General features: G+C 39.2%; 1 protein-coding gene across 1 annotated transcript in view; it reads left to right on the top strand.

Annotated features, from left to right (window-relative positions):
- The window catches only part of LOC134619231 (zeta-sarcoglycan-like), a 56,470-nt gene that overhangs the window by 14,081 nt on the left and 29,275 nt on the right, over window positions 1-13,114 (top strand). Inside the window, exon 3 of the mRNA XM_063465006.1 lies at window positions 8,608-8,709. Coding sequence (XP_063321076.1) covers window positions 8,608-8,709 — 102 coding nt within the window. The remainder of the gene's footprint in view (window positions 1-8,607; window positions 8,710-13,114) is intronic.

Below are 13,114 nucleotides of genomic sequence, written 5' to 3'. Positions count from 1 at the left end.
GACTGATATTAATATTTGGTGATTTAAAAATGTGATATGGGCCAGTAATTATTTTTCTTGCAGGCACAAAAAACATAAACAGATTTTTTAATAACATTTGTTACGTGTATTTATTTGTGAATTCTTACTAAGATAACATGACTGCAGTTTGTTTTATTGTCACAACAAGTCGTGAATTACTGTGCCCAGATCAGCTGGTTCTTTCCAGTCCAATCCAGTTTTATTTATAGAGCACTTTTTATTGAAAACACAAGTTTGACAAGGTATCATACAAAGGAGCAGTACACTCTCAACAAGTCAATGAAACAAAAAAAAACCCTTGAAAATAATATTAATAATAATAATAAATAGAAGGTAAGAAAACACCACTCTGATTCTGATTTAAATGCCAAGGAACAAAGATGAGTTTTAAGATGTGTTTTAAAGGGAGCCAATTTAGCTCAGTGAGTGAGCAGGTGACCCTGTGCCCCATGCAGCAGCCTGGGTTTGATTCTGACCTGTGGTGGCCCTTTGCTTTGTCTTCCACTTCTCCCTCTCTCTCTCCTTACTTTCCTGTATTCACTGCTCTACTTTCAAATAAAGGATAAAAATGGCCAAAATAATCTTAAAAAAACAGTGAGGGGGCCATCCAAACATGGGCACTGCGCTACTTTGGGGTGGTAACTGAAAAAGCTTGATTGTCCCTGGTTTTCAAATGGGTTTATGGGCTGCCAGGAGCAGATGGTCCATGGACTTCAATCTTCAGGGAACATTTGGAGTCAGCAGCTAAGATATGTATTGTGTTGCTGACTCTTTAAATTTTAAAAAACAAATTTAAAAAAAATTGTAGTAGTAGTCTAGACGTGTTGTGACAAAAGCATGAATGAGAAAGTGAAAAAAGTGGTCCTTTGTGAAAGCCTTAGATCAGCGGTCCCCAACCCTGGGCCATGGACCGGTACCGGTTCGTGAGTCGTTCGGTACCGTGCCGCGAGAGTTGAGGTTCGGGTGTGAAATTTATGGTTTTCATTTATGGTTTTTTATCATTAACTTGGTTACCCTGGGTCTTTTCCCGTGTTGTAGTTGTGTGTCTGATTTTGAAAGAAATATATACGTGTTACCATAGCGACCAGAGAGCATTAAGGGACAGAGAGGAGGATGTTACTCTCAATGTTGTTGGTGCATTTCAGGAGGACCCTGCTAATAAAGTTACACAATTACACAGTGAATTTGCGTTTAATATTATATTTACAAAAAACCACAGTTTTTGTCTTGGTCGTATAATTTTATTTTGTTGTATTTATCTGCTACACCTTAAAGGCCGGTCCGTGAAAATATTGTCTGACATTAAACCGGTCCGTGGTGCAAAAAAAAGTTGGGGACTGCTGCCTTAAAAGGTTAAAAACTAGGTTTTATTACAGAATTTACAGAATTTATCTGCTTGTCTTGCATAAAATCAAAGGGCAGTTTGAGACCAAGATTAGCCACTGTGGTTTTAATATACGGCTGCAGAAGGCCCAGGATCAAGAGAGGAGCAGCGCACTACAGCAGTGGTTTAGGGGAGCTGACATCATTACTTTTTATGGACATGTTTACATTTTCTATGCAGATGACACCCAAATTTACAAAGCCATGGTTAAAAAAATCAGTCCCAGCAGGAGAAGGTAAATAGAAAAAAGAATTCCACATGACAGAGAGGCTAAGGAAGACAACAGCTGTGTCCCGAACGTAGGCTGCATCCTCCTGAGGCCGCATTTGTAGACCGATTATGTCACAGCAACGCGACGAAGGCTGTCCCAATTCGCCGACACCTACGAATGTGGCCGACAAATGCGTCCTCCTTTTCCCCAGATTTGAAGGATGGGTCGGGTGTATCCTTCGTGGCCCACCATATCCCAGAATTCATAGCGCGACCCAGCCAATTCCAGTTTCTGACAATGGTGGCCGCTACTAAGTTTTAATATTACTCTTATTACTCTTTCTGGGTCACGAAATAAAAGAATGTAGCTGTGTAAACTTCAAATATCTGCTCGGTTTATCAAGACATTGCATATTTGCAAAAGTGCTCCAACGTTTTCGGAGACGTCTGTTACCCACCAGGTCGAATAGCTAGCTGAGGGTTCAATGGTCACTAGAGCTGGTGAGGACAGCGGACTCCCGGCTTCATCGTTTTCAGACCCCCGATGTCTTTCGCTACTCAGGTTAATATATAAGTCACTCAGATAACTTAAAAATGTTTGGCTTTTTTTCAGTGTTTTATTTGTTCCGGACTAAATCGGTTTGGTTGAGATCAAAGTTATTAGATTAGATTAGATTAAATAAAACTTTATTAATCCCTCGGGTGGGTTCCTCTGGGATTTTCACACAGCTGAATAAACGTCAAACAGAAAACTGATTAAAAAGAGGTATGAGATGGTCAAGAATTTCGGCAGTGTCCTGTTATATTTTAGATAGCAAGGAGCAGACAGCTGAGTTTATTAAACTCCACCGAGACAGCGGTGATGCAAATCTGAAGGCTAGACCGTCCCATTTCACAGTCTTGCACTTCCAGCTTTCTCGGTCTTCGGAGGACCCGGCCCACGTAGACAGCTGCAGATTCACGAAAGTGGATTACTTTTGCTTGTGGCGTTCCAAAAACATAAAGCCTACAAGGAGGTTGGTTAGTGCCCTCTGGTGGACAGACTGTGCAATGCCAGCACTCATAATATTGGTGGAATAGTGTTTCTCACCTTGCTTGTGTAATTTTTAAATGTTTATTTACCAGCTGATATAAACCCCTGTAGATATATATCAGCAAATGGCTAATATTAGGCAATAATATCCGCCTGCTGCTATATCAGTCCCGCTCTAATCCAAAGCATGAAGAGCAGTATTTGAATAAGCCAGGACTTGTCTGTGATTTGTGGACTGCCGTGGACAGAGGGAGCAGTCATGAGTTTGGCTGCTTTGCTGCCTCCTGATTCCTAACAGGTGGCCATTATTGAGGGGAAAATGAATTCCCACATTTATCAAGTTATCTTGCAGAATAATGTCAGGGTGACTCGCCGTCAGCTGGAGCTGAGTAAAGTTTCCAGGACAAATAAACTCCCTGACTGAATTTCATCAGACAAAAAAATAAACAGTATTGTGTTTGGGGTGGCCTGAGAGGAAATCTTATATCTGTATGTGCAGGTAGATATTTGAGACCAGCACTAGAGATCATATATTTATACATATATTCATAGGATCTCTAGTGCTGTCCTCAAACATGTAAAGAAAACTGGTCCAGAATTTCTCCTTAAAGCTGTCAGGCTCTCCTTCAGAGCTATCAGATGTGCGCAATTAAGCTCATTGTTGCAAAGAAGGCTTGTACTCTTATTAAATCCAGCATCACTGAAATGAAGTGTTGGTCCGTCCTCCTGTGCCTATCAGAGGTGTCTACCGCTAACTCAGTAGGAGAACCATAATGCTGTATCCAGAACAGCATTTGTGGTGTGCGTCTTGTTCTCTCAGACACATTAACAGTCGTTGGAAGCTTTTATTTCACTTAGAGTAGGCTAAAAAGTTGTTGGCAGCATTGTCTTCACTTTACCGTCTTTACCCTCTTTGGTACACTCCAGTCTGTGCTGTGTCCCAACCCTCTCCTATGAAAAGGATTTATGATAATAATATAATTATGTAAATCAGACAAATCAGCCAGTGTACAGCAGTAAGATTTGATTGAGACTGCTTTAGTGTCTAAACTAAACAAGTATTGACAGCAGGGTTACAAATATAGGGGATTAAATATATATCGGGCATCTCGTGCTGTGTACTGGATTCGTCTGGATTCTGTAGTATTAGGAAAAGCCTTGGCAGCAGAACGTGTTAATCTCAAGCAAAATCCAAACAGGCAGAAGCTGCGAGCTCCTCTCATGACATTTTCAGGGACAATGCACACAATTTACCATTTTGTCAACAAATTCCCAATGGCAGCACCCCTCCCAACCCCCCAAAACCCCCTCGACTATTACAATCACTCCTCTGCTCCTTCTCCTGTCATCAATCTATGTCATGAGTAAAAGACCTTATCAGTGCTGTTGGTGTTGCTTCAGAAAATGCACTTCGCTGCTCCCGATCTCTCAGGACTCAGCAAGTTTCATTAAAAAAAAAAAGCATAACAGTAGCTTCTAAGAACCGCACCACGAGGGCATTGCTGTTACATTTTAAAGTTGCCACTGATTATCATTTATTTAAATGAGATGAAATTGGAGAACTTACATAAAAAAATAAGTCACTTTGAACACTTGGTGCACACAACAATGCTTGATTTAAAATAAAGCAAGATTTTCCACTCAGCAGCCATATTGGCAACCTATCAAGGGAAAAAATCCTCAACATTAGGTTTCATTTTCTCCAGTACATAAAAACTGCATTACTGCATTTCTTTGCGGCAAAATGAGATTGTCAAGCACAACAACAAATTTCATTAAAACCTGCTATAAATGTTGCCAGAAAGAGTCAGTCTGCTATCAGTGAGTGATTAAATGGAGTCAAATTGGTAATATAACTGTAATAAATCATCAAAAATCTCATATCTGTTGTTGTCTACGTAGACAGAAATCCACAGAAATATAACCAAAATATAACCAGAATATAACCAGAATATAACCAGCTGGCAGTCAGTCGGGTCGAGTCCCCTGGAGTTGTGCTCACTGACAAAGACTCATTTAGACTGACGGCAACATGTTGGTAATCTGTCTATAAATGAGACAGCAAACCTTCGACAATCTCTCTCAGAGCGATTGCAGTCAGTCCAAGTCAGACTGCAGCTGTTTGCAGAAAGGTTGCCTCCTATCATGGATGGTAATTCAGTTGAGATAATTTAATGTAAGTTATTTTGGCTAACATTATCTCTGGATGGTCGTGCATCAGATGATCACTCATATTTGTAGTATTTCCAGAGAATTTTAACTTAATTTTTTGATGAAATATCGGTATTTGGTATCCTTGTATTGATACAGTATCGCAGTAGTACAGTTTTTTTGTTTGTTTTATTGTGGTAACATGGTTTAACATTGTAATATGCTGTGTAAATACAGTATATGTAATTGCTCAATGATAATTCCATCATTAGAAAAGTAATAGACTGTCTTGCTTGTTTACTATGTTAATGCATTAGCAGGTATTCTGCTTGGCTAGAGATACACCACGGTGCTGTTATCATAACTCTGACAACCTAATCACACATTCAGTTGCTTCTGAATTTGAGTCTCTATTCTGAATTTCAGTAAAAGTAGTTGTTCAGTATTTATAATCTGCAGGATGAACATTATTAGCTCAGTTCAAACAATGATGTTAAGCACTATGATGTAAGGCCAACAGGGATTCATTGCAGGTCTAGCAATCAAGCTCTTAAGACTTTGAGTCAACTATTAATCTTAGGATTAATAGTTGACTCCAGTGGGACGGGATAAACGCTCACCATAAAGCTGCCCGGTAAGTCAGAAGTCACAACCTGAATGTTTCCAGCAAGCTGAGTGTGTGAATATCTCTGCAGTTACATCACACAGGCAGCCTGATGATGCACACTGCTCAAAAGCATTGATTGTTAAAAATAAAGTTTCTCTGAAAATGCTTTTTTCCCCCTATAAATATAGGAAAATGGATTATGTGACTCAATCCTTTTTGAAGTCACTGGTCTGAAAACCATGTGGGCTGTTTTCCGTTTTTATTTATTTATTAATTTTTTTCTGGGTGAAGTGTTAGGCTGTGTGCGTGTGCTATCTTGGATCCCTCATCCTCTGACTGGATCAAATAGGATGATAAAGCAGATATGTAGCATTAAAGAAACGACTCCAAAACTTCTGCCCGTCTGTCGAGGGCAGAGGGGGTAAAGCTCAGGTTGTTTTTGGCTCCACAGTTTCTCTTTTAACCGTGGCAGGAGTTCCTCCTCTGGAACATCACCCTTTGTTTCACTGATGCTGAGGGTCTCCTTTAGACTTTGAACATTATCGAACTGGAGCTGTTTGTGACGCCCTCCTTTTTCTCCTACCTCCCATCTACTTATTTAAGTGACTGCAGCGTGTGCTGAAATCTTCACACCCACTATGCCGCCTCCTTCCAGCACAGCAGCGACTTCACAGTCTGACCTCCACACTGCCACACACACCTCCTAAACTCCCCTGACTTTGTTCTCCTGTCCGTCCCCGCTCTTTGCTCTCATGCATGATGGCGCTCTCCCTGCTGTTCTCTGCCTCTGTAATTCACTCCATCCATTTGTGCCGCTAGCACTATGGACGCTTTCAACACATCCCTCAGGGCCAATCTGTTCGTACACATCCCTACAAAGCTGTCCTCACACTTCAGTCTGCTCATTGTGGTGCAGCAAGGCATAACCTTGTCCAATTTCTACTGAATTATATACAGCCCAAAATCAGCCCCCGAGTAAATGTGAGGTGAAGTTGCAGGATCATGCTTCATTTCATACAGTATTTGGTATTTCATATTTTCTTAAAATTGATGTAGCTTCTGTTGAAACGGGATGGCAAAGAATCAATTTAAGTGCAAACCACTGGACTGTTACCTGTGGAGAGAGGTAGGACTAGCTGTACAGCTAGATAGTTGAAAAATCGGCGTGACTTTTATTGGTGTGACTTTTTTAAAGCGCACAGGTGAAGCAAAAGATCCCACCAAAGATGTGCTGCTTTTCAGAAAGTTCAATCACACAGATGGCCAGACAACTTTTAAAGCTGAAAAGTTTAAATTTAGCTTCTTACTGCAGGAACATCTCAAGTGAAACAAATTCGTTATTAACGATCCCTATTTTGTTCATACCCAGACGTTGTGCTATTAATAATGAAAACTTAAACATGAAATCCTGAACATGTGGAAAGGTAGTTAAGGCGGAACAAATTTCTTTTGAGACTCAAAGTTTTTAAAAATATTTTTCTATTTCCATAGCAGAACACAAACTAAGGTGCACTGAACATATTTACAGTCCAGACAATCAGAGAGAAAAATTTATTAATTAATAAATTAATTAAAAGAAAAGAAAAGAAATTACTTAATTAAAACAAATATAACAATAAATAAATAAATGAACAATTTGAATAATTTTAAGTACTAGTATTGGGACAATAATGCAACACACAAAAATAAGCTGGTAATTACCAAAATCCTTTTTTATGTTAACACGAAATTATAATTATTGTTGTCATCCATTTATTTCCAAATGTACAGTTTTACCAAAAAAAAAAGTAGAAAAAATGAGTAAAGCACATTGTTGCTTTTTTAATCAAGATACCAAATCAGTTATTTTCTTGTATTCCTGAATAGAAGAATCAGTTTTAGTGGTTAAACTTGAACTTGAATGTTGAACTAGTTTTAAGCAAATTTTTTGAGAGATTTCCCAAAATTTCTTGTTTTTATATATAGATATGTATATAAGACGTTTATTTGTTGATACCACATACTTTTTAGTTTTTAATTTTATGAATGATGGATGTAGCCTCAACGACACATCCCATTGTGTAGCCAAATCATCAAAAAGTATCAAAGATGGTACAAAAAAATGAAGCCAGTGCAAAATGGCTTAAATCTAAACACCACCGGATGGCGATAGTTGTGACTCCCTGTCCTATAAAGTCTATGAGAAAAACAGCTTTCTGTCTTGACCTCTGTGAACTCTTTCCTGCAGAGTTTATGGGCTCAGTCACACAGTTTGAGAAGCGCTTATGTAAAACTTGAAGGTGAGTAAGATAATGGATAATAGCTGGAACGGACCATCTCTGCAGAATATGGATGTCTTTAATGTCACGTGCCTCTCCTTTCTAATGGTTTTCCTGCTATTACATGCCAAGTGTCTGATTTGACTGTTAAATTCTAATACAGCGTGCTGCTTGAAATGTAAGTTGGTCCTTTTTCAAAAAGGAGTTGGCTGGCTCTTGCAGTTATTAATCATTAAACTGTGTGTGGCGAGGAGCAGCTTGAGCCGTTTTGATAGCAGTTAAAGAAAGCTGGTGTGTAAGTGGCAGTGACTGTCAGGTCCCATATGGTTAAAAAAGCTCTGTTGATATTGTTCGCAGCCATTATTTTCCTCAGCAGAGTCTTTAATTTTGTCCAATTTATCACACATGCCCATTTATGTAAATGCAGTGGACAAAACATTAGCAGCAGCTTTGAATGTATCACAGTGCAGTACAACACTACCCACTTTGACCTTGGTAAGAAGAAAACCCCCAAAACTTGCATATTAATATACAATACTGAGCTAATACTATTTCATGCAAATCAGCAGGACCATAAATCTAATTTCTTTCTTATTTCCATGAGTCTTCTCAACATTCACTTCCATAGCTGCCACATTAGTCTGTTCCTCCTCAGTTTGCCTCCCACTGCATGCAGCCTGTCACCCTGACAGTGCTGAGTGTCTGTGGCATTGTCACCTCGATGTCATGTCCTACTTCTTCCCTGTCACTCAGCCCCGCTGCCTGTCCACCGGCCTGTCTGCTACACAACAGCTTGAGCTCCGTCTAATGTACTTCACCGACGCCAGGATTCTTTTTTTTTTCTTTTTTAAAAAACGTTTGGGAAGCTATAATCCTTTAAATCAAATCAGGAAAATGAACACAGCTTCTTACAGCATCACTGATGATCATGACTCTGTTTCAGGATGGAATGGGAAACCTCAAGCTGAACCAGGACGGGATTCGCATGGAGGGAGTCAGCGAGTTTCTTTTGCCTCTGTATGTTAATGAGATTCAGTCCAGAAGGGTAAGTTGCTCCCTTTTCTCACCAGCTTCAAGTTGCTTGTTGATCAATACTCTGACTCTGATGCACTAGGAATAAGTACCATTGACTGAAACGCATGTGAAAAGCTCTCAGGGAGAAAGATGTCTCTAAAGCTGCAGACAAGCTCATATTGATCTTTCACTGTTGAGGAAGTTATGATCAATTCATTATCAACAAAGGCCAACTTTCCTCCGAGCTCAGACTTTATGCATGCCTGGGTTTAAAAAAATAAAATAAAAATAAAATAAAAGACGACCCCTTTCCTCTCTGTGTATTACTCCTTCCCTCATTTCCTGTCGTCCTCAAACGGCGTATTATCAGGGCCTCCCATCGGCAGGAGGTGGGTAATAGGCTGCTTCTCAGCTCCTCTCAGGCCACATACAACCTACAGGAGATTACAGACGATTACAGGGGGGGACCAGAGTGTCCCTGCTGGATTTCCAATCAAGCCCACGCGATAAATTCCTTCCCCTGTGCACTTCCTCCCTCTCCTTTCTCCTCTTTGATGTTTAGTAGATTAACCAACACAGCTCCAGCCCAAAGTTGATCCAAATGTTCTTCTCCCACACAAATCACAGACGCTCAGTTGGATCATCCCCTTTTTCAGTGATTAGGCATGGTGCAGAAAGCAATTTCAAGCACTGTAGGCTAGGGTTCCAGTATAAATTTGATTTTTTCCTTTTTTTTTCTGTTTTTTTTTTTTTTTTTTTGAGGGACATGGATGGAGGAAGTAGCTCGATTATGGCTCCAATTTGCCACAGCAGATTGAGAAACAACTCGGAATTGCCCACTCGTGCTCTTTGATGTCCTAGTTGGAGCTAAATGTTGATTTAAATATAACGCTCTTGTGCCTTAGGAAAAACCACCTCACGGCTATAGCAGATGCCCAAAACTGAGTATTAGACAAAGCCAATATTTCACCGCCTAGTTCAATACCACCTGCAGACATTTTTACTGTCTTGTTTTACAGACAGCGCTGTGCAGGGCCCCTCTTATCTGCCGCACCAGAGATATTTGCAGGACAAAAGTCTCCATGGGTCACTCAATATTTCCTCACCTGACGAAATATGTCAAGCACACACAGAGCAGGGATTATGGTTATGGAGTTTACACAACAGTGCACGGTGCTTCTCTACAGTCAGATAACCAGCATTGATCAATAAGCCATTACCACAAATGGCAGTGAACTTGGTAGTGCATCAAAGGTTTCTTAAAATCAAATATAGCATGAGCTTATTTATTTATTTATTTTTTTCAAGCTGCAGCTGCTAAACTCACAGTAAGCTGTAGTTTGATATGTTTTTTTTTTCCTTTTCACGAGTCAATCATTGCTTTAAATTTTAATCAGTAACTGAAGCTGTAATCTGCGGGTACCATATTGAAATACTCCCTCTGCTTATTTTGGCAGTAACTCTGATAGCTGGCAGCAAAGTACATGCTGAGTAGCCCCTTAAAAAGGCAGAGTAGCGTCAGAGTAGCATGTTGCGAGGTGACAGCTGTTCTCTTTCAGTTTACATTGATTAACCGAGCAAAATCATGGGAAAAAATGCAATCAGGTTGTTTTTGTTGTGTTTTTTAAAGTGTCAGCAGGTTAGCATTTTGACCTGCAGACTCTTTTGCAGGTCGAAATGATTAAAAGAAAGTCACTGTGGATGATATGCTCTGTTTAAAGGCGTGTGTGTTGTTGTGGGTTTTTTTTTTTTTTTTTTTTCGTTTTTACTGTCATTCTGTATCATTGCTGCTGTTTGGCCCTACTTTCAAATTCAATTGAATTCAATTGAGTTGAGTTGAAGTTCAGTTTATTCCTGCACATTTAATTGCATCCACCTACCTGTCACCCAGGGGACAGAGGCAGACAGGAGGGAAATAAGAAAGGAAGGAAGAAAGAAGCCACTGTTAATCATAAAACCAAAGTCTTGTCGGTTTTGTTTAAATCTTTATTTAACCATGAAGTGGAGCTCTTGAGATTTAAAATCTCTTTTGTGAGAGTGCGCTGGAGAGCGGGCTACGCCAACCTAGTGTTTATTTAATGGCAGGTTAATGCAGTTTACAGTCTCTGTGTGACGCTGGTGATAAATAGGACACATTAATAAATCAGAGTAGTTACCCACAAAACAAAAGCTAAAGATTTAAGCAATGTTATAATAAATATATTAGTAAGAGTTTAAATTTGATTTTTTAACACATTTTATTTCATTTTTCTTGTAGTATAAATTGTTATTTAACAGTATTTATTGGTTACATGTAACAAGTTTTGTCTCACACAGTGTACAGAATCACTGAATGTTTGGATTTCTGTGTGACTTTTGTAAACTTTTTCATATTATTACTAGAGTTGAAAATCATGTATCATTTCCCCAAATAACCATATGTATATCAGAGTTCTTGTTTTGATGAACCTACAGAAAAAGGCTCTTCAGTTTTATTTTGTGTGTGTGTGTGTGTGTCTTTTGGCTCATCTTTTTGGAGTGTTTTTTTGTTTTTTTCACCCACAACTTTGGCGTTTTGAGTCACTCTGTCAACCTCAGCAACAGCAGCATATGGCTGTTTGAGTAGAAACCTCTGATAAAATCATTGTTCATAACTTGTTAGGCACCAAACAGCAGGCAGAGTCGCCGGTCTGCGGCTGAACATTTTGCAGATAAAGAGCCCGATATATGACCGAACAGAGTTAAAAGGAAAGCGCCTAAAAGCATCAGTTCAAAGGAATGCTAATGATGGTTGGCATCTGCTGCTGTATGTGTAAATAGTGTGTTAGTGTTAATGGGTTACCCATACTAACATCATGAGATGATCATATGTCTGCGTTCACAGCTTGTTGCACTTTACCAAATGGTCAGAAAATTAATTATTGCTGCTTTCAGTTTTGATATTATTAGTAAGTTTTTCCAGCCGTGTCTGTGTAACCTTATAGCCATGAAAATGTATTTGCTCCTTCCTGATTTTTTGCTTTTATGTTTTTTGCATATTTCTCACATTTTTTTTATGATAACCTGAGTAAATAGCCGCAGATGCAGTTGTTAAATGTTGATTAATTAAGAGAAAAAATTATTCAAATTTATTTGGCCCTGTGTGAAAAAGTAATTGCTCCTTTGTTAAGTCATGAATTAACTGTGATGAACTGCATTTTTTGGAAAGCTGACTTCAGTTTTATGAGCCACGCATACAAGACCTGCTGAATCAAGAAATCACTTAAACACAACCTGTCTGACAAAGTGAAGAAGGTTTTAAAAAAGAAGCCAAAAATGCGATCTAAAGAAGTCTTTGGCATCCATCAGTCTGGAAAGTGTTACAAAGCCACTTCTAGGGCTTTGGGATGCCAGTGAGAGCCATTATTCACAAATGGAGAAAATATTGCTGAACTAAAATTACTCCAAGAGTACCGACGATTCACTGTGGAGGTCACAAAAGAACCCAGAACAACATACAAAGAGCTGCAGGCCTCACTTGTCTTACTTAAGGTCAGAGTTCATGATTGAACCAAAGAAGAGACTGGGCATCCACAGGAGAGAACAAGGAGAAAACCACTGCTGACCAAAGGGAACTCAAGGGCTCGTCTCACATTTGCCAAAACCTGTCTTGATGATCTCAGAGACTTTTGGAAAATATTCTGCGGACTGACAAGACAAAAGTTGAACTTTTTGTTCTTTTACATCTGCAAAAAAGTAACACAGCAATAAATAAAAAGAACACCAACATTCAGATATGGTGGTGGTAGTGTGATGGTTTGCTTTGCTTTTTCAAGTCTTGCTGTAACTGATAGAATGATGAATTTTTCTCTCTACCAGAAAATCCTGAAGGAGGATGTCCGGCCATCAGTTTGTGCCCTGATGCTCAAACACACTTGGGTTATGCTGCAGGGCAATGATCCAAAACACACCAGCAGGTTCACTTTTGAATGCCTCATAAAAGCAAATTTAAGCTTTTACTAGTCAAAGTCCAGACTCAAATCCAATTGAGGTGCTTTGGCTTGACCTTAAACAGGCCATTAATGTTGGAAAATCCAGTTTGGCCTAACTTAAAAAAAATTTGCAAAGAGGAGTGGCCGAAATTCCTCCAGATTGACGTGAAACACTCAATGACTATAATCACAAATGCTGCCATGATGACACAACCAGTTATTAGGTTTAGGGGGCAATTACTTTTTCTCGCAGGGCTGAGTAGATTTTGATAATTTTGTTCCTTTTAAGAAAGCCTGCTTTGCCCATATTGTAGCAAATGTTAAATCACACATACGCCATCAAAGGATGCTTTATTATCTATATTCATTCTAAGTGGGACCATGTGGAAACACGTTGTGTTAAAGAATTGAAATAGTAAGGACATAAATCAAGTGTAAAAAGTTAGAGCCTAACACTCAGCTTGTTTTAATATGTGTGATAATGTT

The sequence above is a fragment of the Pelmatolapia mariae genome, linkage group LG3_W (assembly GCF_036321145.2).
Source record: "Pelmatolapia mariae isolate MD_Pm_ZW linkage group LG3_W, Pm_UMD_F_2, whole genome shotgun sequence".
In the NCBI taxonomy this organism is placed as follows: domain Eukaryota; kingdom Metazoa; phylum Chordata; class Actinopteri; order Cichliformes; family Cichlidae; genus Pelmatolapia; species Pelmatolapia mariae.
This window is presented reverse-complemented; position numbering and strand designations above follow the sequence as displayed.